At 41.1% G+C, this 24,257-nt stretch overlaps 1 protein-coding gene across 9 annotated transcripts in view; it reads right to left on the reverse strand.

Moving 5' to 3' along the window:
• The window catches only part of GLRA2 (glycine receptor alpha 2), a 203,201-nt gene extending 182,493 nt beyond the window's left edge, over positions 1 to 20,708 (reverse strand). For 2 of the 9 annotated variants that reach the window (XM_053311488.1, XM_053311480.1), the window contains exons 1-2: positions 19,979 to 20,705; positions 17,646 to 17,779 (exon numbers count right to left, since the gene is read on the reverse strand). In XM_053311488.1, the coding sequence (XP_053167463.1) occupies positions 17,646 to 17,779; positions 19,979 to 20,046 (202 nt within the window). In that variant the 5' untranslated portion in view covers positions 20,047 to 20,705. Of the gene's footprint in view, positions 1 to 17,645; positions 17,785 to 19,978 lie in introns of those variants that run through there. The other 7 variants (XM_053311481.1, XM_053311484.1, XM_053311483.1 and 4 more) reach the window with 7 other exon arrangements.
• Positions 20,709 to 24,257: the final 3,549 nt, after the last annotated feature.

Below are 24,257 nucleotides of genomic sequence, written 5' to 3' on the forward strand. Positions count from 1 at the left end.
CCAGGTATAGCAAATTCTTTCTGTGCAGCTTCCTTTCCAGAAATCGTGCAAAAGCCAACATGTTCCAGGCTTATAGACGCGGGTGGACAAAGGTAAGGAAGGACCAGGAAGGTTTTTAATGTGGGCCCATAGCTCAACATTTAACACCCTCACTGCAAACTCATTATTCTGATCTAATTTTCTGGATTAATTTTCTGTATAATTGTTGTCATTAGTTATTACACTTAGAGCTGGTTCAGATGATACACCTGAACTGACCACTCCCACATGTGATTATGGATGTGAATGCAGATATCCATCCCATTCCTCCTTGGTCAGAACCTATCTAGACCTGGACCCTGACAGAGGACCTGCTCCTTTGAAGAGGAGGAGGAGGCACAGACCCCCAACCAGGCTTCATAGCAGCGATAGAAAGGTCATTCAAACCATAGAAACCACAGCCCCTGAGCATCCAAAGCTTACCCCTCCTGCAGAACCCTCCCCTTTAGAATAACCTAGAAATGCAGAACATCTAGTGCCCCACATCTGGACCCATCCTTGGTACCACCTCCATTACCCTTGGGACCCCAAAAGTGGTGGTGATACCAAGTCAGGACCAAGTTTCAACAGTGATGATGACATGCCCACTTGGAGCTTTCCCAGACAGCAGGCTTTACTGTGGTTTTACTGTGAGGCTTTAATGTGAGTTCGAAGCTGCCCCCAAAAATCAATGCAAAAAGTGGATTTTTTTTTACCCCGGATATAAATTGGGCTACATTCTAATGTGTAGTGAAAAACCTGAATTCTGTGTGAAGTGCTCCCCAATAGCTCACAGGGACTTCGGGATAAATCTGGCCAATATGTGGACACCCCCCCTCCATTCCAGAGGAGATGCAAACTAAAAGCCAGGTGTGGAAAACTTCCTGGTTGGCTGCCCAGAGCTTCCCCTTCCAATGGGTCTACTTGGGAGGAATAGGAGGTATGTTCAGATGCTTGCCTTGGATCATGACCTGACTGAATTCCAGGAAGAGGCAGAGCTTCTGTACCCTATATAAACACTTCTCTTTGAGCCTGACCTGTGATGGTGCAACATCTTCAAAGTAGGTGATCCTCCTACAGTTAACTTCTAAGATCTTTGCTCCAGCATGACTCCTGCTTCAGCCTCTGCTTCCTTGCTCCTACTTTTATCTGCCTCTCCTGACTTCTGCTTCAGCCTCTGCTCCAGCCTTGGTTTCCATCCCGGGGACCTGCGACCTTGCATGGACCTTCTCACCAGACATGCCTGTGCACGGACACCCTCCTCCTGGTATGCCTTTCCAGATTTCATAATTGCATGGAGGGGTCATTCAAACTGCCCCACATTTGAAGGTGTGTGTGTGTGCATGTGTGTAGATGTAGATATAGATGATATAGATATAGATGACATTGTGTGTGTGTAGCATACTCAGAAGGGGAGTGGAACATGCACATTCATGTCATAATCCCATATGGGAGGGCCTGGCTCCGATGTTTTAAAGCTGTTTCCCTGCCCCCCCCCCATTCATCAGCCAAGCCCCAGCTTGTTACCATTCCTTGTGTTTTGAGACTTGTGTTTTGGGTGGTACACAAATTTCTATTCTGCATTTGATGGAAGCAATATTAGTGGATACCAAGCAAACAAAACTTCTATTCACATGTTATGTTCAATGCACATATCATCTACGTACATTGTACACAGGTACACATATGCATGCCAGTACAGTTCATACATTATGTCCAACACATGTATAATGGTACACTTCTTAACCGTACCCTGCATTTGAGGGGGCCTGTACTCTCAGGTTCACCTTTAAAATAAATATATGTGTAGTGATTCACACAAAAGCATGTACAGTGTTTGAGCAGGATAAAGATACAGTCATTCAAAATAAGTTATGCCCTAACTTTGGTAACTTAGGACTCACCACTGGTAGGGATGAGGCTGAACAGGCTCAGGAAGCCATGGGCAGGCAGGGAGCAGTTCCCTTAAAAGGCACAGTGGCCATGTGTGTGCCGCCGCCATGTGTAGGCTGCAGGGAGCAGCACCACAGCCAAGTGTGGCCTTTCATAGAGTCAGTGCTGCACTTAGAAAAGCAGTGGGGCAGTGCAGGAGCAGGTAAGGACCTGCTTACCTTATTTTTAGGACAACTGCTCCCTACCCTGCCCAACCAGTTCTGTGAGCACCGGAGCCATTTCAGTACCCTAAGGAGGCACCAAACTGGTTTGCGCACATTCTTAACGGACTGAAACCTGCTGGTAGATCAGGCTGACAGTCAAGGGCTGAACTTCGCAAAGAATTTAAGGGGCATTATTCTATTCAAGAAAATGAATTGGAAGATAATCCATATTACAAGCAAACAAAATTTTATTGGTTTCCCCCTTCTCATGAGAAAATGTTGGTCACATTTGTTGTGGAAGTGCTGTGCATTCTGTGAAAATGATGATTTGCAGATAATTCCAAATTCAGAATCTTTGTGTAGAATCTTTGTGCTGAATCTGAATGAGTTGAAATCCATTAATTCTCAGATAGTTTGGCTGCCAATGAGCCACAAGTAGCACCGCACAGCCCACAAGTAGTAATCGCTTATTTACACTGAGTTATTAAAGGCTTGTTGGAATAATGGTATGCAGAATGGTGGATATTCTTGGCTAATCAAAGGATCACAAGAACAGCCCTGCTGGATCACATCAAAAGTCCATCTGCCCTAGGACAAGTAAGAATTCTTTGATTCCTAGAATCTGGGGCATTTTTTACATGCTTTGTTCTGTCTGACACATATTTGTTGTCCAGGATTAAGCTCAGTTATGATGTAATCATAACTGCAGTTCTATGTGGGAGGGAAGGGACGTGAATTAGGAGGAAATTAGTGGGTACCCTGAGGCATTAGAGTTGTTTACCAAACCAAACCTCAGTGCTGACCACCTTGTGAGAACTTGGAAGGTAAGCTAGCTTTGGGCTCTGCAGGCCTCCTTTGTTGCTAGCACTGGCCAGCTTGGAGCTGATGATCTTTAAAGGCTTCTGCAACACACAATTAAAGAGTGTGGACCATGAAGGACAAAGACTGGTTCTTTTATTAGTATGATGCTCAGGGCAGGTGTTGTTGCTGTGTCACTTGTCCAAGCGGAGATGCAGGAATTATATTCCAAACCCTCATTTTAGAAGCAAGGGCCCACACTGAAAGAAGATAGTGGAGGAATTGACTTTAGGAAGTGTAGCAGATAAGAACTGTTACATTAATCAAAATGTGCCTTATAGTTAAACTCAGCTAAGATGTCCTGCATCTTCATCGAATGGATCATTGGCAATCAATCCACCGAAAGCAATGACCAGTATTCAGGGAGCAGTTACCTTGTAGGAACACATCTGCAAAGCACATGCATAATCTGGACAAAGTGAAGGAAATTTGGGTCCCATTGATTTGAAAAGAGGAGTTCAGCACATGCTTAAAAATCTCCCATTGGAACCAATGCGCTAGATTAGTGGGATCGCAATCCAAATCCTTTCTCAAATTTGAAACTGCAAGAAGGAGGGGAATATATCCCTATTGGGTATTGTTCAAATTACCAGACTTTAAAGAATGTATTTAGTATTGTTGCTTGCTTGGCTCCAGAGAATAAAAGAGAAAAAATGGATATGGCTGTACGGATTATTGTATCAAATTTTGTTCTCAAGCATACGCAAGATTTATATGGTTTTGACACACTCAGGTAAGATATATCACTTTACCTCCTTTTCATTTTGCACTGTTTTACTATTCCTCCCGCTTTCTTATTGACAGTCTACTCCTACTGTGTCAGCCTGACATTCTTTTCAGACTAACAAATAGCACTGCATGATACTGTGATATATATATTTGCATCTACAAGCTTTGATACCTCCTGCCATCTCTTCAATGACAATCAACATTTGAATTCTAGTTTCAAGAGCTGAAAAGATAATATATACAGTCCAGCTACTGAAAAGCTTTCTATAGCTGTAGAAGATATATATATTTTTAAAAACCCCAATTAAACTTAAACCGAATCTTTTCAAAAGAGCTATAGCTTCCCAGATGTGACAACACAGTCTAGCTTTTATTTTCTGATCTCTCCTAGCCTAGTTTCCATCCAGTGCCAGGAGACCATTCCCATGCAGGAGGTGACAGGCACAGCCTTACTGTCGGTACAACAGCTTTGCCACAAGTGTAGTTTTATTTGCAACTTTTTAAAAAAACCCTCAAGGGATATGTTTGCTCCAGAACTGGCAGAGTGCACAGTCGAACAACTAAAATTTTAAAACAAGGATAAAGACAAGGAAAAGAGGCTGTAGCTCAGTGGTAAGAGCACATGCTTTGTATAAAGAAGGCCCCAGTATGACCATTGGTATCAGGGGCGTAGCAAGGTTGGAGTGGGCCCAGAGACAAGATTTTAAAATGCCCACCCCTCACTGAAGCTCAGGTACTAAAGAAAGACTTGCTGTTCTGGTAGCTCCAGGTCTTAACACTCTCATCAGTTTTGGAGGATGAATACAACTGAAGGAAGCCCAGGCGGGTGCGTGGCTGGGGGAATCAGTCAAGTGACTTGCCTCTGGGGGCCCCCACTAAGGCAGTGGGCCCCCAGGCAACTGTCTCCCCTTGCCCTATTATAGTTACACCCCTGGTTGGTATGTCCAAGTAAGGCTGGGAAATGCCCCTGCCTCTGAAACCCTGGAGAAGCTGCTGCAGTTCGTGTAGACAATATTGAGGTTGATTCACCATTGGTCTGGCTCAGTAGAAGGCACCTTCCTATGAAAAGGTTCATGATGCGGTAGGGTGTTGCTGCATCAAGTCCATGATGTGGTAGGATGGTAGTCTTGAGGGGTTCCGCCCCCCGCTTTTAAAAAGCAGCAAAAGTGCTCCAGATCTTGCATGTTTTAGTAAGAGACTCTACATCCATTTTAAGAAGTTAAATGATTTTTAAATGATAATATGGTGACAGCATTGCACCAGAGGAGATATGTTACTAGCCACAGTGTTACCACATAGGCCCAGTTCATATGTTACTTGGGAATCATGGTAATCACCAAAATAATTCTCTCTTGATCTGCCTCTAGAATACCTCAGTAGAGTATGGAAAGTTGGGTCACATGAAACCCTCTTGATCATGTTATTACTCCCCACACAGCATCAGTGGGCAGATTAGGGGTGTGATGCTGGTGTGGAACAGCACGATCCAGGTGACCCCTGTATGATCTGATCTTCCATACAGGTGAAACTCGGAAAATTAGAATATCATGCAAAAGTCCATTAATTTCAGTAATGCAAATTAAAAGGTGAAACTGATATATGAGACAGACGCATTACATGCAAAGCGAGATAAGTCAAGCCTTAATTTGTTATAATTGTGATGATCATGGCGTACAGCTCATGAAAACCCCAAATTCACAATCCCAGAAAATTAGAATATTACATGGAACCAAGAAGACAAGGATTGTAGAATAGAACAATATCGGACCTCTGAAGAGTATACAGTGTACTGTGCTTGATTGGCCAGCAAACTCGCCTGACCTGACCCCATAGAGAATCTATGGGGCATTGCCAAGAGAAGGATGAGAGACATGAGACCAAACAATTGCTGAAGGCCGCTAATGAAGCATCCTGGTCTTCCATAATACCTCATCAGTGCCACAGGCTGATAGCATCCATGCCACGCCGCATTGAGGCAGTAATTGCTGCAAAAGGGGCCCAAACCAAGTACTGAATACATATGCATGCTTATACTTTTCAGAGGTCTGATATTGTTCTATTCTTCAATCCTTGTCTTCTTGGTTCCATGTAATATTCTAATTTTCTGGGATTGTGGATTTGGGGTTTTCATGAGCTGTACGCCATGATCATCACAATTATAACAAATTAAGGCTTGACTTATCTCGCTTTGCATGTAATGCGTCTGTCTCATATATCAGTTTCACCTTTTAATTTGCATTACTGAAATTAATGGACTTTTGCACGATATTCTAATTTTCCGAGTTTCACCTGTATGTCACTGAGCAACATGGAGCCCAGCCAAGGGGAGAAACAGCTGTGCACCCCTTTCTCACCATCATGCACACTACATGATGTGTGAGAGTGAGTGCTTCACAGGGAGGTGCACTGGCCTGAGCCACATGACTCCCTCCCTTTCTTCCAAAAGGAGTTGCTGCAATCAGCCCATTGCTTATTTATGCATGGTATGGGGGGCGGGGCGGGGCATGCAGCTCCTCCATGATGCAAATGGGTGTGCTGTCCTGGTGAATGGACTCATCAGACCTACAACTCTCCAGTTTCACATTTACATGTCCAGTGTTCCATTTTTCAATACAAACGTCAGTATTTTTAGAAAAGAAATTAAATGGGCATCTCTTGATTTTCTCCCAAGCACATTACATACCACCCTCTTTAGCACATTAGGAAGCTGTTTCCATGCAACTGTTTCCCCCGCTTTCATTCTGTTGTTTACTCGCCACTTAATGCTTTCCTTTCTCTTTCTCTGAGTATTTTATGTCATCAATTCTTTCTCCATGCAACTGGCAAATTGCTAAGCAATAGGCTTGAACATGGCCAAAAAATAAAAAATAAAAATCGGACTCCCAGTGCCAGAAAGATAAAGTACAAAAGCCATTATCCTTAACCGTTGTCAGGGTAAATTATAAATAAATGACCTAGTCCAGTATGTTTGTTATCCAGATTTAAACCCATTGACTCAGCATGAAAATGACATTACACTAAGCGATGAATTATAATCAACAGTGATTTCTTCATAACGGCATGGCCACATTGCAGCTCACTAACACTGAGTCAGCACTAAGTTTCCCATATCCTTTACCATCAGAAGGAGCAACTTGGAGCACATGGCCAGACTGGGACATGAAATAATGGCTCTGTCTCTACGCTTTGTGGCAGGGAAGAAGACACTATATATATAGTACAACCTCATTTATCCAAAAGACCTGGGGATATCAATGGCTGTGCAGAGAAAAGAGAGTGCTGTTTACATAGAGATGTGTATTACTGCATAATTGCAATATAAGGGAGGATGTATGCATTCAGAGCAACCATGTAGAATAGTTCTCCCAGGACGGAAGCATTTGCTCATATGCACCTCCACAGTAAAAGTCCAACAACCCTGGAAAGTTAGTTTGTCAAGGAAAGAGTTGTAGGCTGGTTTTCTCTTAAATGGGTCAGTTTTCTACATGCAGGTTTTACATGGGGGAGCATTTAAACATCTGATCACCCACCTGCATTCTTATATAGTACTATCCCAGGAGAACTATACCTCATCACTTCCCTGAATGTGCAATTTACCTCTCAAGCTCAAATACTCACTGTAGTACACTGGCTTAGGTTTCAATCAATCATCTTTATTTGGTCCATTGACCAGCAAAGGCTTAGGTTTAGATATGGAAGACTCTGCTTGAAATCCTTTCCCAGCCACGGTGTTCACTAGGTGGCTCTGAGGATGTCATTGTCTATCAGCAGTGCTACCTCACAGGGTTGTTGTGAGTATAAAATGAGATAGGGATATAGCACTTTCCTATCCTTGGCCCTTTGTGTGAAATATTTTGGATAATGAGAGAACTACTAGTTTCTGGAAGAATCAATCATCCATCCAGCAAGTGATGCAAAATCTTTCATGCAAATAATATAGTGTTGTCACTCTCATCAGCACCACTGTCAAATTGTTTAATCTTGTATCCACTGAGTAAAATTCCTGCTTGGAGCCCCCAAGGCTGAAAACAATGCATTTAAATAGCACAATATGCAGTCTGCACTGTGCAAAGACTTTCTCAGAGAAGTGCAAACTTCTCCAATCCTGTTGCGTGGGCCTTAGGTTATATGGAATGGGGTTAGGAAAGTGCCCCAGAACCACCTGTTGCTTCCATCAAGGGTAACAGAGACTGTGCCGGTACATGACGTGTCAGGTATGCTTTCTGGTATCTCTAGCATCTCATCCTTTTCAGCAGAAAGCCAAAGAAAGGAGGAGGAGAGATTTTATACATTTTATCACATAGTCCAATGATTATTTGTTGATTTATCGCTGCTGCTATTATTCTGAATGATACAACCACAAGATCTGAGCTGAATACTATGGCATGCCATTTTAGGGTTGCCAAGGCCCACTACTTGGTCAAGAGGTGCTATAGTACATCTTGGACACAACAGAAAAAGGCATCTAACTTGGCAAAGAGGCACCTTTTAACGTGGTGATTATCTTTCTTTAGCAGGGGGAGAGTAACTGGCCCTATCCATCCCCAGCACAGTACCTCTAGTGACTGTTGCTGGTGTCTGTCTTATGTTTCTTTTTAGACTGTGAGCCCTTTGGAGACAGGGTTCCATCTTATTTGTTTGTTATTTCTCTGTGTAAACCACCCTGAGCCATTTTTGGAAGGGCGGTATAGAAATCGAATTAACAACAACAACAACAACGAAAGTTCTAAGGCAGTTCAGTCTGTCAGTGCCAAACACTGCCTGCTGAAAGGCAAGATGGCATTGCAAAATCTTGATTAAAAGACAGGCAATTCATGTATAGCACAATAGCAGGCAGGTGGACCAAGTATTGATTTACCACACATATATCCCATTCATCCTCCAAGAATTTCAGTGAGATGTACATGGTTTTTCCACCCATTTCATTCTTACAACAACCCTGTAAGGTAAATTAGGCTGAGGACCATGAGTGTGAACTTCATGGGCATTTGAACCCAAGTCTCTGAAATTCTAGCCTGACATTTTGACATTACACCATATTGGCTCTCAGATATGAGCCACGAGCTGACCCATGGGGATAAAAGCTGCTGAACCCTATCCAATCTATTCACAGCTGGTTTCAATAGGAAGGAAAGATCTCTAGAAACACACATATTATACTATCAAACCTATTGCAGCCCCCCTGACCATATCTTAGTCTGTGGGGTTTCAGCTTCACCCAGCTATGAGTAGGAGAAGACAGCTGGCCCTTATTTCTGTTCCCTGCTCCTTGGTTACTCCAGTTGCAGGGGAGTAATAACAGCAGGAGAGAGGGCAGGCCCTCAATTCCTGCTGTAGGCTCCCAGTGGCATCCGGTGGACCACTGTGTGAAACAGGATGCTGGACTAGATGGGCCTTGGCCCTGATCCAGCAGGGCTGTTCTTGTATTCAGTTGTGGATCTAGCAGCATACAATGGTAGTGTTGTTTTTCCTCCCCTAATGATTGCAGCACTGACATTCCTTCCAACACTCTTCTTGACTAGACTGCCATAGATTAAACAGCTGTATGGACAACAGAAATTCATCAGCTGCAGCATACAGTGATGAGGAATGCCACACCTGTTGTATTTCTGCCTGATATGCACTTATTAAAAGGCACCAAGCCTTTCCCAGGGGCAAAGATGGCAACCATAAATAGGCACAGAACTGAGTGCTATACAGGCACAGAAACCAGTCACAGAACTGAGTGCTATACAGGCACAGAAACCAGTCCCTTCCCCACCTCAACCCTTACTTTGTTTCAGAATCCCTGCGTTTGCCTTGCTGATGTCTCTGTTAAGAAAAACAAGACAAACAAAGCTAGCAAATGAGTTTGTTCATCCACAAAAGCTTATACTGCAAATTCTTTAAAGTGCCACAACCTCTCTACTGTTAATCCTTGTCCAGAATTCCTGATTTTGTTATGCGAGCAAAATGATTGCCATTATATAGTATTCTTTATTATGCACTTCGGGGGGGCTATGTAAGGTTAAAAAAAAATCTAGACTATTCACCCTAGAGCACTGGCAGTACAGAGATCCTCATTAGATGTAAAAGTGAACAGTAAAGCATTATAGAAGTATTGTCTAATTTTAATATGATGCCTCATTATAGAAATCAGAAAGGAATTTGTTGTTTTTTTACCCCTAGGACTAGGAAGTCCTTTTCCATGCCTTCCTCTGATGCATAATATATTTTCACTGAAGATGAGATACCAATCACATTGTACATTGTGAATTCCCAAGTCAGATACTGATCAGTTCTGTACAGAGCCTAGCACATCACTAGTGTGAAATAAGTATTAGCAACCATGGTAGTAGTTAGAATATTGAAAAGAATCAAATAAATATTCCCAGAGGGAAAATTCAGTGACTGCCTTGTGAGCCTTAAGAAAGGACTTTTTATTTGATCAGATGGACTGCAATATTGAAAAGTATCTTTTAAATCCTTTTTTAAACCTCTATAGTAAAGCTACAATAAATTGTTCCCCCAAATTCTCCTTTGTGTGTGTTGCTGTAAAGTAGTTTCCAGAAATCCTTTTAATATTTTCTTAATATTCTCCTAATATTAAGTATCTGCATTTGAAGCCATGCAATATTCAATTTTAGTCTTTGATATCTGACAGTTGATAGCTGATTTTCAATGGTGTTTTATATTTGGCAGATAGCTGAAATGCAGTAGTACATCATAGTGGTCTAAACACCTTCACTTTCAGTAGACATATTTGTCAGGAACTCCTGTGTGTGTCTCCCCCAGACACCCTGCTTAGTTCATAGGATTCTGGGACATGCCCAGAGTGCCAGATCAGTTCAGCAGGAACTGAACTGTTCCTGCTGTACTATTACAGCATGTACTATTACTCTATGGCTAGGCATTACAGAAGCTATTTGTTTGTTGGTTGGTTTGCTTATTATTTTATTTTATTTGACATCAATAGATCAATACCATGCAATGGTAGTTAGATTTCTGAAAGTTATGAGATTTCATATTTGATTGCCTAACAATCAAATGATGCCAGCAGCATTCATTGATGCCAACAGCATTCAAGATTAAAATGTATAGATTCCAAATGTATAGAGAGGTCAAAAAGCCAGGCCTCTCCCTCAACCTTATTACCTCTTTCCTTCCCTCAAAGAGGTATGTTAATCTACAACCAATTTTCCTGCAACCAGCAAGCCAGACATCCCATAAGAGATGCTGATGTAAGTGTTGAACTATTTATTGCTTTTTATTAACATTTTAACCCACTTCGGGAATTCAGGTTGAAAAGCAGAATAAGAATCCAAGAAACAAACAAACAAATGTTCATATTCAAAATATGAATGACAAAGCTGGAAAATATTGGTGAATTTCAAATACTTGTGAATATTAACTCTAGCTATCCTATGTAATCTGTCTATTCGAATTTCTGTGGAAAATAATAAAATCACATTCCTTCATTAGTCCTCCTGATTATACATCTCTCCTGTCTTCTGTAGCAAGTGGCATGTTGATATTGCGTCACAGCATTCACAGCCTAGAATCCTTTGCCTTCAATCCTTTGCAGAGGAAGAACTGCTAGGTTCTGCTCTAGAAATATCTCAGTGGACTCAGATCTCTTTCTAGATTCCACTGTAAATCCCAGGTTGATTTCCAGATTCTGATATATTCTGGAACAAGTATTAAGAGCTCTGAAGCAGAGCCTAGAATGGTCACTAGCCTGAAGAGTCATCAAGAACTTTGCAGGGCCAATGACATAATGAGGTTGTTTACACAATCAAAAATGGTGTTCTTCCCGGGTTTGGGAGCTGTGTGTGCTCCCAATTTTTGATTGTGTGGAAGCAAGGTAATAGGAAAACCTGGGTAGAAGTTAGGGATGTGTGAATTGTTCCAAGGTTGAATCAATTCAACTCAAATCTGGTTGATTTGACTGATTCAACCTCAAAACTAATCTGCCTAGTCACCCCTGGCCAAATGCAAACTTGAATAAAATATCCCCAGATCCAATTTGAATTGCTTCAAGATTTGAGTTTCCCCTTATTACCCTTATTAATTCTGACAGATTCCCAGCTTTAATTTAAAAAAGAAAAGTAAGACAAAAGCTAAGTTCTAGCCGTTGTAGATGTGGAGCTATGGAGCAAAATGTGCGGTCACAAGTTTTTTAGTGTTTAGATTCTTTGATGTCTAATAACGTTTCTTCATAATGAATCCTTTTCAGGATTCATTACAAACCAAGGAGTCTAAAAACTTCAAAAATTCATTTAAAATGAACTGAGCACCCCACTGCTTTGGGGGGGGGGAAGAGATTATTGGCACCACAAGTGCCAACTACCCCCCCAGCCCACAGGCCAGTGGGGTACTCTGTTTATATTTTTAGGAATCTTTGAAGTGTTTAGACTCTTTGAGGTGTGATAAATCTCTATAGGGATTCATTATGAGGAAAGGTTATTAGACACCAAAATTATTAGACACCTAAACACTTCAAAAATTCTTTAAAAATAAATTGAGTTCCCAATGCCTTGAGGTGGTGGTGGTAGTTGGCACATGGCATTTGATAGTTGGCACTATCCAATGACAGTCAAAATGAACAGAAGAACTGTAGGTGTGTTATGAATCCTCATAGATATTCATTATGAGGAAAAGTTATTAGACACCAAAGAAACTAAACACTGAAGAATTAGTGACTGCACCTTTTGCTCCATAAATCCACTTCTTCAAGGGCTAGAGCTTAGCGTGCTTTTCTTTCTCTCTTTTTAAAAATTAAACCTGGGGATACATGTTAGGGTTAGGGATAGGACTTCTTTGAATCCACCATTATGGTGGTGTAGTGACCAGCCTCCCCTCCCTCTAAAGAGTTAACTGGAAATGAGCCCTTGTCTTGACTGACAGGCAGGTACACTCCAGGGCTCAGCCAATCAGTACACCAGGTGGGTGGGACCTAGAGAGCTGTTGCCAGGAAGAAGGGAGTTCTTTGTTGGGAGAAACTAGGCTGGAGGTGCACAGGAGGACATATGACCATGGCAGTTGGCTGCAGGAGAATAACGCTACAGATTCTTGAAATACAGAATTACAGGAGGCTTGAAATCTCATCCGGAGTTTGGTGAGTTCAAGGAAAAGGGAAGTTTCATCTAGGGTTTGTTTAGTCAGACTTTGTGTTAAGGCAATTTATATTTCTTTAGTTTGTGTGTTTTGCATATTCTTGATACTGTTCTATCATAGTTTACCTGTAATGTAATTGAAATAAGAAATACTAGCCTACGCCATTGCCCATCCTACCTAGGGCATTGCAATAAACTCTATAAACATTTACACATGCATTAAGACAACCTATTTTTGTAATCCTACTAAGTATTCTTAACTGTATTTAAAGCTGAGAAAGCCTCAGATGAAAGCAACCTGTAGTAATTGAATAAAACTGTGGGGGTTTTTTTAGTTCTTTTATTTTTACAAGCCTCTTTAAGTTGGTTTTTAACTCAGGAAAAGGGTGGGGGCAAAGGGGGATTCCTCTGGTGCAAACAAGTCCTCAAGCATTCAGCTGCTATTGGTTTTCTCACCACATGTAGGCTTGCACGTGGAAGATTTTTGTACTTATCCAACAGCAAAATAAAGAGAGTATTTCCTGGGATTCCACCCCATGTCCAGGGTGGTTCAAGCTCAGTCAATAATAGGGGTGGTGGTGGCAGCATTTCAAACCTACTGATAATACAGAATTGTTTTAGGAGAAGCCTAATCAGGCAGCTCAGCAGGGATAAATCAGCATTTCTTTCCCTCATGTGAGCTTGCTTTGAGACCAAGGCTTTAATCTGCTACAGGAGGAAATATAGAAAATCAGTAAAAAGTTTTTTAAAAATCATAAAGAAAATCAACCAAGTGCTCCACCACCTTGAAATTTGGGTGATAGTTGGCACCCATGGAGACCTACCCACCACCCCAATTTGATGCCCACAGGAACTTTAAAGGGGGGGTCACATTGATTCAAATCCATTCTAATCCAACTTGAATCAAATCTGATCAGATTCAATTTTGTAGATTCGAGTTTGAATTGATTCTGGCTGATTTGATTCAACCTTGAATCAAATTGCAGAAAATGATTTAAGAACATAAGAACAGCCCTGCTGGATCAGGCCCAAGTCCCATCTAGTCCAGCATCCTGTTTCGCACAGTGGCCCACCACTTGTGCACATCCCTAGTAGAAGTGATTGTGTGGCAGCAAGGTAGGAGGGAAACCTGGGCTACCTTGCTAGGAGGAAAGCCTGGATAGATTTACCTCCTACCTTGCTTCTGCACAACCAAAAACTGGGAGCACACACAGCTCCCAAACCCCGGTAGAACACAGTTTTTGACTGTGTGAATGACCTCAATGTATCCCACAGAGTTCTGGAGACTGCTCTGCAATACCACAAAAGTATGTGAGGAACATACTGGGAACATGCCACACCATACATATGATAAGGCAGTCACATCATGCTGACACCATGCACAGGATTCAGCTTTCATGCTTTACTTGGGAGCACCACATGTTGAAAATATAGACAGATCTTCCTTTGATGAAGATAGCCAGAAAAGATATATTTCTGCATGGTCATTCTAGGCAAATTCAGCTACCCAAGTAAGAAGCTATGAGAAACTTAAAATACAAATTTTCATTTTTAAAATACCAATGTTCTGGATTTCAAGAGGGTGGATAAAATGATTCAAGACAAAATTGCTGTTTTCACTATCTGTAAGTTTCCCAATCTTAAAAAAAAAAATCACATGGAGCCACCAAGCTGCACTCACTCTAGTGAAGGAGGCACCTGAACTGTTGGAGATGACCTTTATTATCCAGGCTACAACAGGGAAGAAGTTGCTTAGAGCTGCAAAAACGGAATATGCACGCAGAAGTGGTAGCTGATGGGAACTATGAAAAAGGAGCAAGTGGGATGAGTTGGGACTCTAGTGTGAAATGTGCAAAGATTCAATAGATTTTTTATTGGATTCCAGGACTGGTATAGTTTGGGTGAATGCTAGAGGCATTTCATGTTATATGGCATATCTGATTAACATGGGCTGCTATATTTTTAGAAGGCAGTATAAAACAGCATCTTTTTTGAGAGGCTGTGATAGATTTGGCATAGGGTGGCGTTATTTGACATGAAGCAGACACTATGAGAGTGTATTTTTGAATTTTACAAAATGAAATTGTTAATAGAATGCCCAACAACTAATCCCATCTTATTTCTTTTATAAACAGGCCACTTTTTGTGCTTAAAATACTTGAGGATATTTTTATTCTAAGACATAGTTTTATTGTAGTGTAACATTCCCCCATTAATCAGTAATTAAACATTTTAAATGCTAATGCACACCTGGTAGGCTGCATAGATTGCACTGAAAGTTCCTGGCAGAAGCAAGCTTTTACAGTTTCATCAGATAGCAGGCTCGGATATACTCTGTGTCACAGCTATGCTACCAAACTCTCTAAGTGGCACTTTTACAATTACTGAAGTTAGGAAACAGCAAATATTCTCTTCTATCCCATGCTTGTCTTCCAAGGACTAAGTGTAAACAGCTGTTGTCATATTGGTTTCAGTAAATAAACACAGAAATAAAGTGATATCTTGATTTGCATCCATTCAATTGAACATGCAAGCTTTGGAGTTACAAACAAAGAGCTACAGTTTGTTCTTTGTAACTCAAGAGCTTGAATACTCTTATATCAATAATAGAACCACTAGAGATATTGCCTGCCTACACACCCTGGGAAAGTACACGATGAAAACTGATGAAGCTTTGAAGATTGCATAGTTTGCCTGTCTGGGCAGAATGTATAGAGCACAATGAATTAATTAAGGCCCTCATCCCCAATTTGGAATGAAAATCAATCTTTAAAATATATATTTCTGAATGGTTTCATCATGAACAGTATTTAACAACATAATTAATCCTTTTAAAATCAATGGATTTCAACACAAAGTTAAACTTAAAATATGTGCACTGTGATTACTTGAAAGAGGATATATGAATCTAAGCCTTTGCTTGAATGCTTACAAGAACAAATGTTCTCATTTTCAGCCTTATAAGCCTGGAGTCTACAAGCCATGCCAGAATCCTGTGTGATGAGCAACATGAAGAGTCTTGTCCACATCAACCCATGACCTTATTCATGAAGTCATTCAGTATGAAATAACTGGCTCTTCATTTAAAAGCAACCGAATTGTCAATAGATGCACACATCTTTCCTAGACATTGGAGTTTTCAGTGCACTCTTTCTCAAGAGCTTTTCTTAAAGGATTAACAGTGAACAGTTAGAAGTCAAAGGAAAGAGAACTTCCCCAGAAGAAAGGATTTTGTTTACACACAGGGAGTAGACTTGAGAAATAAAGACATATACTTTACAGCTACTTTTCAAAGGATAGCAACACTTTCAGCTCAAAGGTCTTTGTAAAAAGGGGCAGATTGGTATATTTGCAAGTCCAGTCTTCTGTAGTATAACCTCCTGTCTAATATGTGGTCCCAGCCCTATAGCCACTTATATAGGCATAAAAGGACAAAAGGAAAGGAAACACCACACTTTCAAACAGATAATATCAATAACATCCATATTCTGAATTCTCCGCTGAGCAGCATTTGCAGAAATAGATTCATTCGCAGTACAATGTCCCTTGTACAAACAAATATCTAAATTAGAATAGGCTACAAAACCAGAACTTTGTACTATTTTCATTTCTATCATCAGCAGGGCATCTTCCCTACAGGGGTTTCATAGACACATCTTGTACAGTAGCTTAGTACACAGAACTTAACCTTCTGTGTCTATGATCACCAGCTCATATGATTCAGAGTGGACTTTGCAGAGTTACATAGAGTGTTGTGGGCCAATCTGGAACAAGGAATTTAAACATCATAAGGCCTATCCAATATTTATTTAACACTTTTTTTATTTTTATAGAATCAAGAACTAACGCACTCAAGCACTGATTAGATATATATAATCAAGAACTAATGCACCCAGGCATTGGTCCCTCTAACAGAGATTCCCAGATGTTGTTCACTACAACTCCCAGCATCCCTAGCTGCAATGGCCTTTGGCTGGGGATGTAGTCAACAACATCTGGGAATCCCTGTTAGAGGGAACACTGATTCCAGGTATGTATCATTTGGATTTCAAAGGTTCACTTCTGACTAGCTATAAATGAAATGGTGACTTTCATTTATAAATGAGCTATAAATGAAATGGTGAGCAGCATGCAAACTGAATTATTTTATGACATCTTCATTGGCACAAGTATATACTGAACATGTTAAATCTAATCAGAGTACTAATTCTTCATCATATTTCTCAATTACACCTTTTTAGCATCATTATCTACCTACAGAAACAAATAAGGCCCCACAGATCTAAATTTCAAAGTAATAAGGACCACTTTTCATTTGCATTACCATCCCTTGCTATCTCATAGTTTGATTGCAAAATCAACTCAGGGCTGATTCACACATGCATGTTCATTGCTTGGTAACGTTAGCATCCAATGACCATCACGAGTCTAAAAACACAGATAGAGTTTTCATTTTGCCTTATCTTCCTTCAAACAGCAATGATTTTTTGTAGAGTCAAGTTCACACTCCAGTTTCCCACTGCACTGTGTAATACAGAGAAACCAACTTCATGTTGGAGCGCGGCCTTGATGACTCACAACTGATTCCACTGAAAACGTTGTAGTTGAGCCGAGGTGATGCAAAGTGATATGACAGATCTATCTATCTGTGATTTGTGCTGGATCCTTCAGATATACAAGGTATACTCTGAATTACTGAGTGATAAACATGCTTGTGAGAACAAGGCTACATAAATCCTATGTCTAAGGTAATCGACTTGAGAACTTCCATGTAAATGTACTACAGGTTGCATTTTAGCACACTTTTATATACTCCCAACTCATTTTAATGGACTTAGAAAGGACTTACCTTTGAAATTTGGCCTTATTCGTGCATCATACCCTGATGTCCGTCCCATCAATTTGTCCAAAAAATCTGAAGGAGACAGTGTCTGTGAAGGGGATTTTCCAGATCTGGAATCATGTTCTTTACAGAAAGTTGTCCTAAACAAATTATTAGCTACCATTAGCAAATTATTCAGCTTCATTGTATTTACATTGTTTTCATGGGAGAGAGCTAATGCCAATTTGAAATGCTCAGTAACATATTGATTGTGTGAATGGATGCATTCTAGTTAGTTCCTATATCTTTTTGAAGTACAGAAGAGTCAACAGCATCACAACACTTCAGGAATCAAATTAAAATGTCAAGATTTTAGATTCTTAGCTCAATCCTGACTTTCATTTAATAATCTATAAAGTATAACTATGCAGATCTATACATGGTAGTGTATATATGTCAAATGTAGTCCATTATGAGAACACCTCTGCACAATGTTGGGTTTGTGGTGGTTTCAAAGGACTGGCTTCCAAAGACTGACAGACAAAACCTAACACATAGCAGTTAGAACCTGGACTCTATTAGTCTCCAGAACCATTTACAAGCACCAAAATAGTAAAATATTAATAGACATTAATTAAATGACTAGATTCTTCACCAACTCAGTTTATTTCCTCTGGGAAACAGAGAGAGATGTGAGGGTTTTAATTTTCTATCAGCCCACATCAAGCAAGGATAATAGCCCCTTCCTGCAACATTCATATCAATTTCTATCCTATTAGGTGTTAATTGTGCTCTCATGCTTCCATAGCCTTCTGCATACAGAATGTGAGGCATTTCCCCCAAAAGACAAGGAACAAGAAGCACTTGAAATGAACAAGTTTGATCTCAAGGAAATTAATTCTATCACAAACAACACTGTCTCAGTTGAGTTTAATATATGCCATTGTGTCTGAGTACTTCATTTGTTGCCTGTTTTACTAAACCATCTAATAAGGATAAGAAGTAATCCTCTCAATGGGTCTTATACAATATTCTGTGTTTTTATGCTATTTTTAAATAAGTGATAAAAATTGATTAAATGTGAAGAGAGATCACATAAATGAAAAAAGAAATACTATTAACACAGAGAAACTAGAGCACATCAGATTACATACATATTAAATGCATGAAATTAGACACAGCCACTAAGAATTCCCAATTTCTTCACTATAGAACAGCAACATGTTACAACCTCAACATTACATATCTTGTTTTCCATGTTAAAAATTGCTGAACAGGACATGGTAACACTTTTTAACAAACCAGGGGCAGAACTGACATATCCTGGTAAAAGGATAGAGTATACAAGGATGAAAGTGGGTAACTATCAGTTATAGATCCCTGGAATAACCTTTCACAAAACACCAATAGTTTCACTGAGGTTCACCAGCTGTGACTTATGGGGATGATTCAACTTGTTAACATATTTAATATTTCATGCTTGTTCTATATATACACACTGTGTGTATATATAGGGCTTGTGATACACAAGCCCTCCAAAGAAATAATCATATAAAGAAACTCAGCTAAAGCACTGATTTACCATCAATTAACCTTCCACTTAGGTTAATTGGGCACACAGGGTGGTTAGGCTGAAATAGATATGATAGGTGAAGTGACCAGAACCTAGTGGAACAGTAACTTCTTTTTAGATTTCCCCCAGCAAGCAAAGATCTGTCTTTCTTCCACCACATACATGAGAACATATTATCATGCTCTAGGTTAATTAATCCAGAATAATTGCCATCCACAGTTCCCCTCTCACAATCACTAACACACATTACATTTGCCACTTCACAGGTAATCATGTACTACAAGGTGAAGAAATCCACCCCTTTGCCACCCTTTACCCATCCTATTTGTAATACAACAGGGTGGTTAAAGTACATTAAGAGGTAACTAATCAAACTTAGGTGATCTTGGGTGCATGCTCTCCAACCCAAATAATCCCTTCCCAACAAATCTGATGCCACTATCACAGTGGAAGGAGAGGAGTTTTTAACAGATCTCAGTTGTATCAGAGATGGTGAACTACAATGACAAGGAAAAAGATTTTCAGTTTCATTTCCTATAATATTTAACTCTATTAGACAAAGCAATCTCTATCACTATTACCCAAACTTGTGTGGAATTGTTGTGTGTTACCAAGCAACAGCTTCTTTGCAAAATGGAAAAGCTGTCCCTAATCTATACAAATAAGAAATGAAATATTTACAGACTCAGCAAAAATGTCAGCTTTATGGGGTAGTAGTTATTCTTTCGTAGTTCTCAATTCCTACACGTTTAACAGAAGCTTGCAGAGCATTTGTGATTTCACCTACCTGAAGTGGTGTGTCTCTAAGAAAAAGGCAAACAAGGCAGTCAAAATGTTCACTAGCTGTCGGTTCATTCCTCCTGTTTTCTGTGTTGAATGTGGAAAAATATCCCAGAAACGATTCCAGTGTCAATCAAGAGGGCAAGGGGACAGAAAGTACTATGTCTTGTCTAAATTCCCAAATCCAGTAATAATTTACATTTCTTTAAAACCAGAAAGAGAAAACCTGAATTTGTACACATTGGAGATGGTAAAAAATCAAAAGTACCAGTCCTCGGAATCATGGTTAGGTTAAACCCAGGCTCATCCCAAGCAGCCAACACAAAAGATACAAAGCATCTGAACTGGCGATTCCCTGGGCTGCTTTCACCCAAATACTGATCCCTCCCGCAGCAAAACCCAAATCCTTCTCTACCTTAACATCATGCAAATGGGAATAACACTGCCACGTTGGTCTTGTCTTCTGGAATTGCTTTTATTTCCCTTGGGCTTAGAAAGCCGTATTTGTATGAATCGTCCTTAAAATGCGGGGGAGGAGGGGGGAGGCTGTTTGCCTTCCACCCTTTCCTTATCAGCAAGTTGTAAATATCATAAGGGAATGACGGGTCTTGGGCTCTAGAAAAGGCTACGCTCCCTTTGCCGGAATGGGAGAATGAGCCGTGATCTTACACTGACTATTTCAGCACTTGGACAGCTCCGTGCTCAGCTTGTGCGCATGCTTCTGGCTCCATCAAACGTGACTGGAGTTCGGAGACGTTTCCTCCTCCAGAAACAGGGACTTAACTCTCCCGTCCCATTCCCTGTTTTTCAAGCTAATTCCTTGCCATAAAATAGCAGGCGTGTGTACGCGGATAGGTTCGATAACCCCGAGGATATGCGTGGTCATATTTAGGGCACATTTTTACAGATGCTTTTATCTGCCATGGTTCAGCGAGGGCTTTTTTCTTTTGGCAGAGGGTGGGGTAGGGTGGGGTAGGTGGAAAGATGGAATGCAAAGGGTGGGGTGAAGAGCGGGAGACTATAGGCATTTTGGAAAAGACGGGTGAAAAAAAGCAATCGGGATTCCACAGGCGAAGTCAAACATCTGAAATCGTGACCAGAAGTATCAATTATTCACACCCTTGCCACACTAAGGCGGCTTCTACAAGGGTTAAGGCGAGTGTAAGGAGCTAGTAGCATACCATAAGGGTAGTCCTTGCTTCCTAGAGATGACTTGAGAGCTACGGGCACTGACTGCTTGTCTGCCTCTCTCAAATCCAGCCGTATCTGGTGCCGGAGGGGGAGCATCAAAGCCTCCCACGGTGTGGTGGACGAATTCCACAAGAGCCCCTGAGGATCGGATGGGCTCACTGAGAGGCGTGGACTGGGAAAGCCATCTATTCTTGTCTTATCTTCTTGGAAAACAAGACATCTGCATACTTCTGGTTTACTTAAGAAACGAGGGACAGGTAAGAGGAGGAGGAGGAGGAGGAGAGGAGAGGAGGAGGAGGATGGCAGGCAGCATGGGTGACAAATGCAACCTTGCCCCCCTTCCATAAGTCAACTGTAGAAAGTGGACCCTATCTGCAAGGGGAAAATGCAAGGATGGGAGGAGAAGGCAGGAAGGAGCAGCCCTACATTTTAATGTTATGGAACATCACTCTCAACATTAGATCAAATTCTTTCCACTGACAATGACAAATGGATCAGTTGTTGTTTCAGCTGGAAATATGGTATAAGACCAAGCATGCAGGGCATACGCTCCAGGGATGAAGCCATATCCCCAAGCAAGTGGTCGCTATTTTCTGTATCATCCCCTGCTGGAATACAGAACTCTACACACCCACAATGACCACACCATGAAACTTCCTTGGAATGACTAAACTGGTTGGCATCTTAACAGTAACTGCTTATTGAGGAGTTTGTTTATTTGTATCATCTAGAACAAAATTCTGGGTTTTCTGAATATACTTGACTAGAGACAGGACAAGCAGATAGCTGCGTACTTTTACCCAGAAGATATAGGCTTTCATTCTGGCTTTGCTGTAGAACTGGCAATGTAAACTTTTGCAAGTCAATTCCTTCTGTGACTGATGAAGGTGTCAGCCAGATTTTAAAAGATTTTGCTGTGAAAGTCCATAAACAAAAAGAGATATCCTTGTTTTATTGTCACTCTTCACACATGACTATTCAGAGAGTGAGAGGAGATAGGAGGATTTTAGAGTCACAAACAAATTTTAAGTATTGTTTACTTAAAGTTTACACGTTTAAATATTCACTAAGACACTAGTTGTCTGGAGAATAAGGTTTTAAATTTTGCAAATCCTTATTTGAGTCATAGCTAATATTAGATTCAGTCACAAGCTTCACAAAGACATTTTCCCTATTACTTGTGCACTACCTATTTCCTTCAGGGCATCAGATAAGGGCTCCTTTACACGCTTCCCATTAAGAAATCATTACATGTTGTCCCAGTTTGGAGTTACCCGGAGAAGGCTTTCATGTCAACAAAAGCCAAGTCACCTTCTGGCTCCCTCTGGATTACAGAGGTGTGAAAAGTCATTTCCTTCCTGACATAGTGGCACTATTACATCTCCATGAAATGTGCATATAACCAGCCTTGTCATTAAAGGGGAAGAAAGTGAATTATATTGCAAGTGCAATGCCTATTCTATGAGTTATGGAATGTGAACTCTCAGGGAAGGGGGGAGGGGAGACATGGAATAGATAGTTGGGAAAAGCCAGGTGGGTGAGTAAAGCAGTGTGGGGTGAAGCAGTGTGGGGCTGGCTTCTGAGTAAGGCTGCCCAGGATTGCTGCATCCTTTTCTCCCTCCCCCCCCCCCATCCTCTTTAATCTATCAGGCAGAGAGTTACTCCCTCACACCTTCAGAATTACCTCACATTTCTCTCAGCTGATGTAGTCAGAAGGCTGACAGGAAAATTGCACTTGACTTCTGCAATAAGAGAGTCCCAGGGACTTCAATGGAGTGGGCCACTTTAATTGCAGCTGTTTTATAGAAACACACTGAAGTAATCTCAGTGAAATTTAGCCTACTTACTGCCTATTTATGAAGCTCAACTTATCCCAAAGTTCCCAACTTGCTAATTTCTCTCTCCTGTCTCCTAGTCCTTGCTGGGGTGAGGGGGGGGGATTTTGTTCTTACAGTGAGAAAACTCTATAGGCACTTAGTAAAAAGCCTCCGGAGTGAGAGCCATTTCCCACCTCCTTAAAGTTTCTTAAAACTTTTCCATTCAGTGCTGTTCTTTCCCCAGTGCCAGGGGGTGGAGGCGGGGGCTATAAAAAAACAGAGCCCTGTAAAGCCTCAGCACCATCTTGAAAGACACACACAGAGCACTGTGAAGTGTCATCCCCTGCCATCCAGCACTGGGGAAAGCACAGCACTGCATGGAGATGGGAAATGCCTCTCACACTGGAGATGGTTGGTTTTACTAAAGTCGCCCCCAAGATACTATTGTACATACGATAGTATATTTTGTTTTTATGTATTTATTTACCTTTATATCCTGCTCTTCCTCCAAGAAGCCCAAAGCAGTGTACATGATTGTGTTTATCCTCATAACAAACCTTTGAGATAAATTAGGCTGACAGATAAGTGAGTGGCCCAGAGAGTTTCATGGCTGAAAGGGGATTTGAACTCAGGTCTTCCTGGTCCTAGTCCAACCCTCTAACCTACTGCTTCTACTATACTATTGTTAAGACTCTACTGTAATGCAGAATATGCTACAAATGTTTTAGAAATATATAAAATGTAATGCAATTCACTGCATTATATTATGCAGTCTTCATCAGAATCAACGCTAAGTATGATACTGGGAAGTATACTGGATTGCCAACAGTGTAATGATAAATTTCCTTTTCATAAAACACAAAACGTAGATAGTCCAAAAACCTGCTAATGAAATAAAAACAAAAATCCCAAGCCCAGGCCATGCTCCCTTTGCGCATGATGTCTCACATACAAAGGGGCGTGGCCTTGAGCTCTGGAGAGCCCGAGCGAGCTCTCCCCTGTTATTTCAGGCAACACTTGCTGCCTGACATCTATTTCCCTTTTTCTCCCTTGCTGGAGGGAGAGAAAGGGAAATAAAAGGCTGTCAGACAGCAAACGCTGCCTGAAAGGGACAGGGGAGATCTCACTGGGGGCTCTCCAGAGCCCGGGCATGGGTGGGAGAGCTTGCTCAGAGCTCTTCTGGAGTCCGAGCCATGCCCCGTGTGCATGACATAACGCACATGGGACGCTGCTAGAGGGGCTGCTGGGTGGGGCCTGGACCCAGGCAGCCATTCAGCT

Source organism: Hemicordylus capensis, chromosome 3 (genome assembly GCF_027244095.1).
Source record: "Hemicordylus capensis ecotype Gifberg chromosome 3, rHemCap1.1.pri, whole genome shotgun sequence".
Classification (NCBI taxonomy): domain Eukaryota; kingdom Metazoa; phylum Chordata; class Lepidosauria; order Squamata; family Cordylidae; genus Hemicordylus; species Hemicordylus capensis.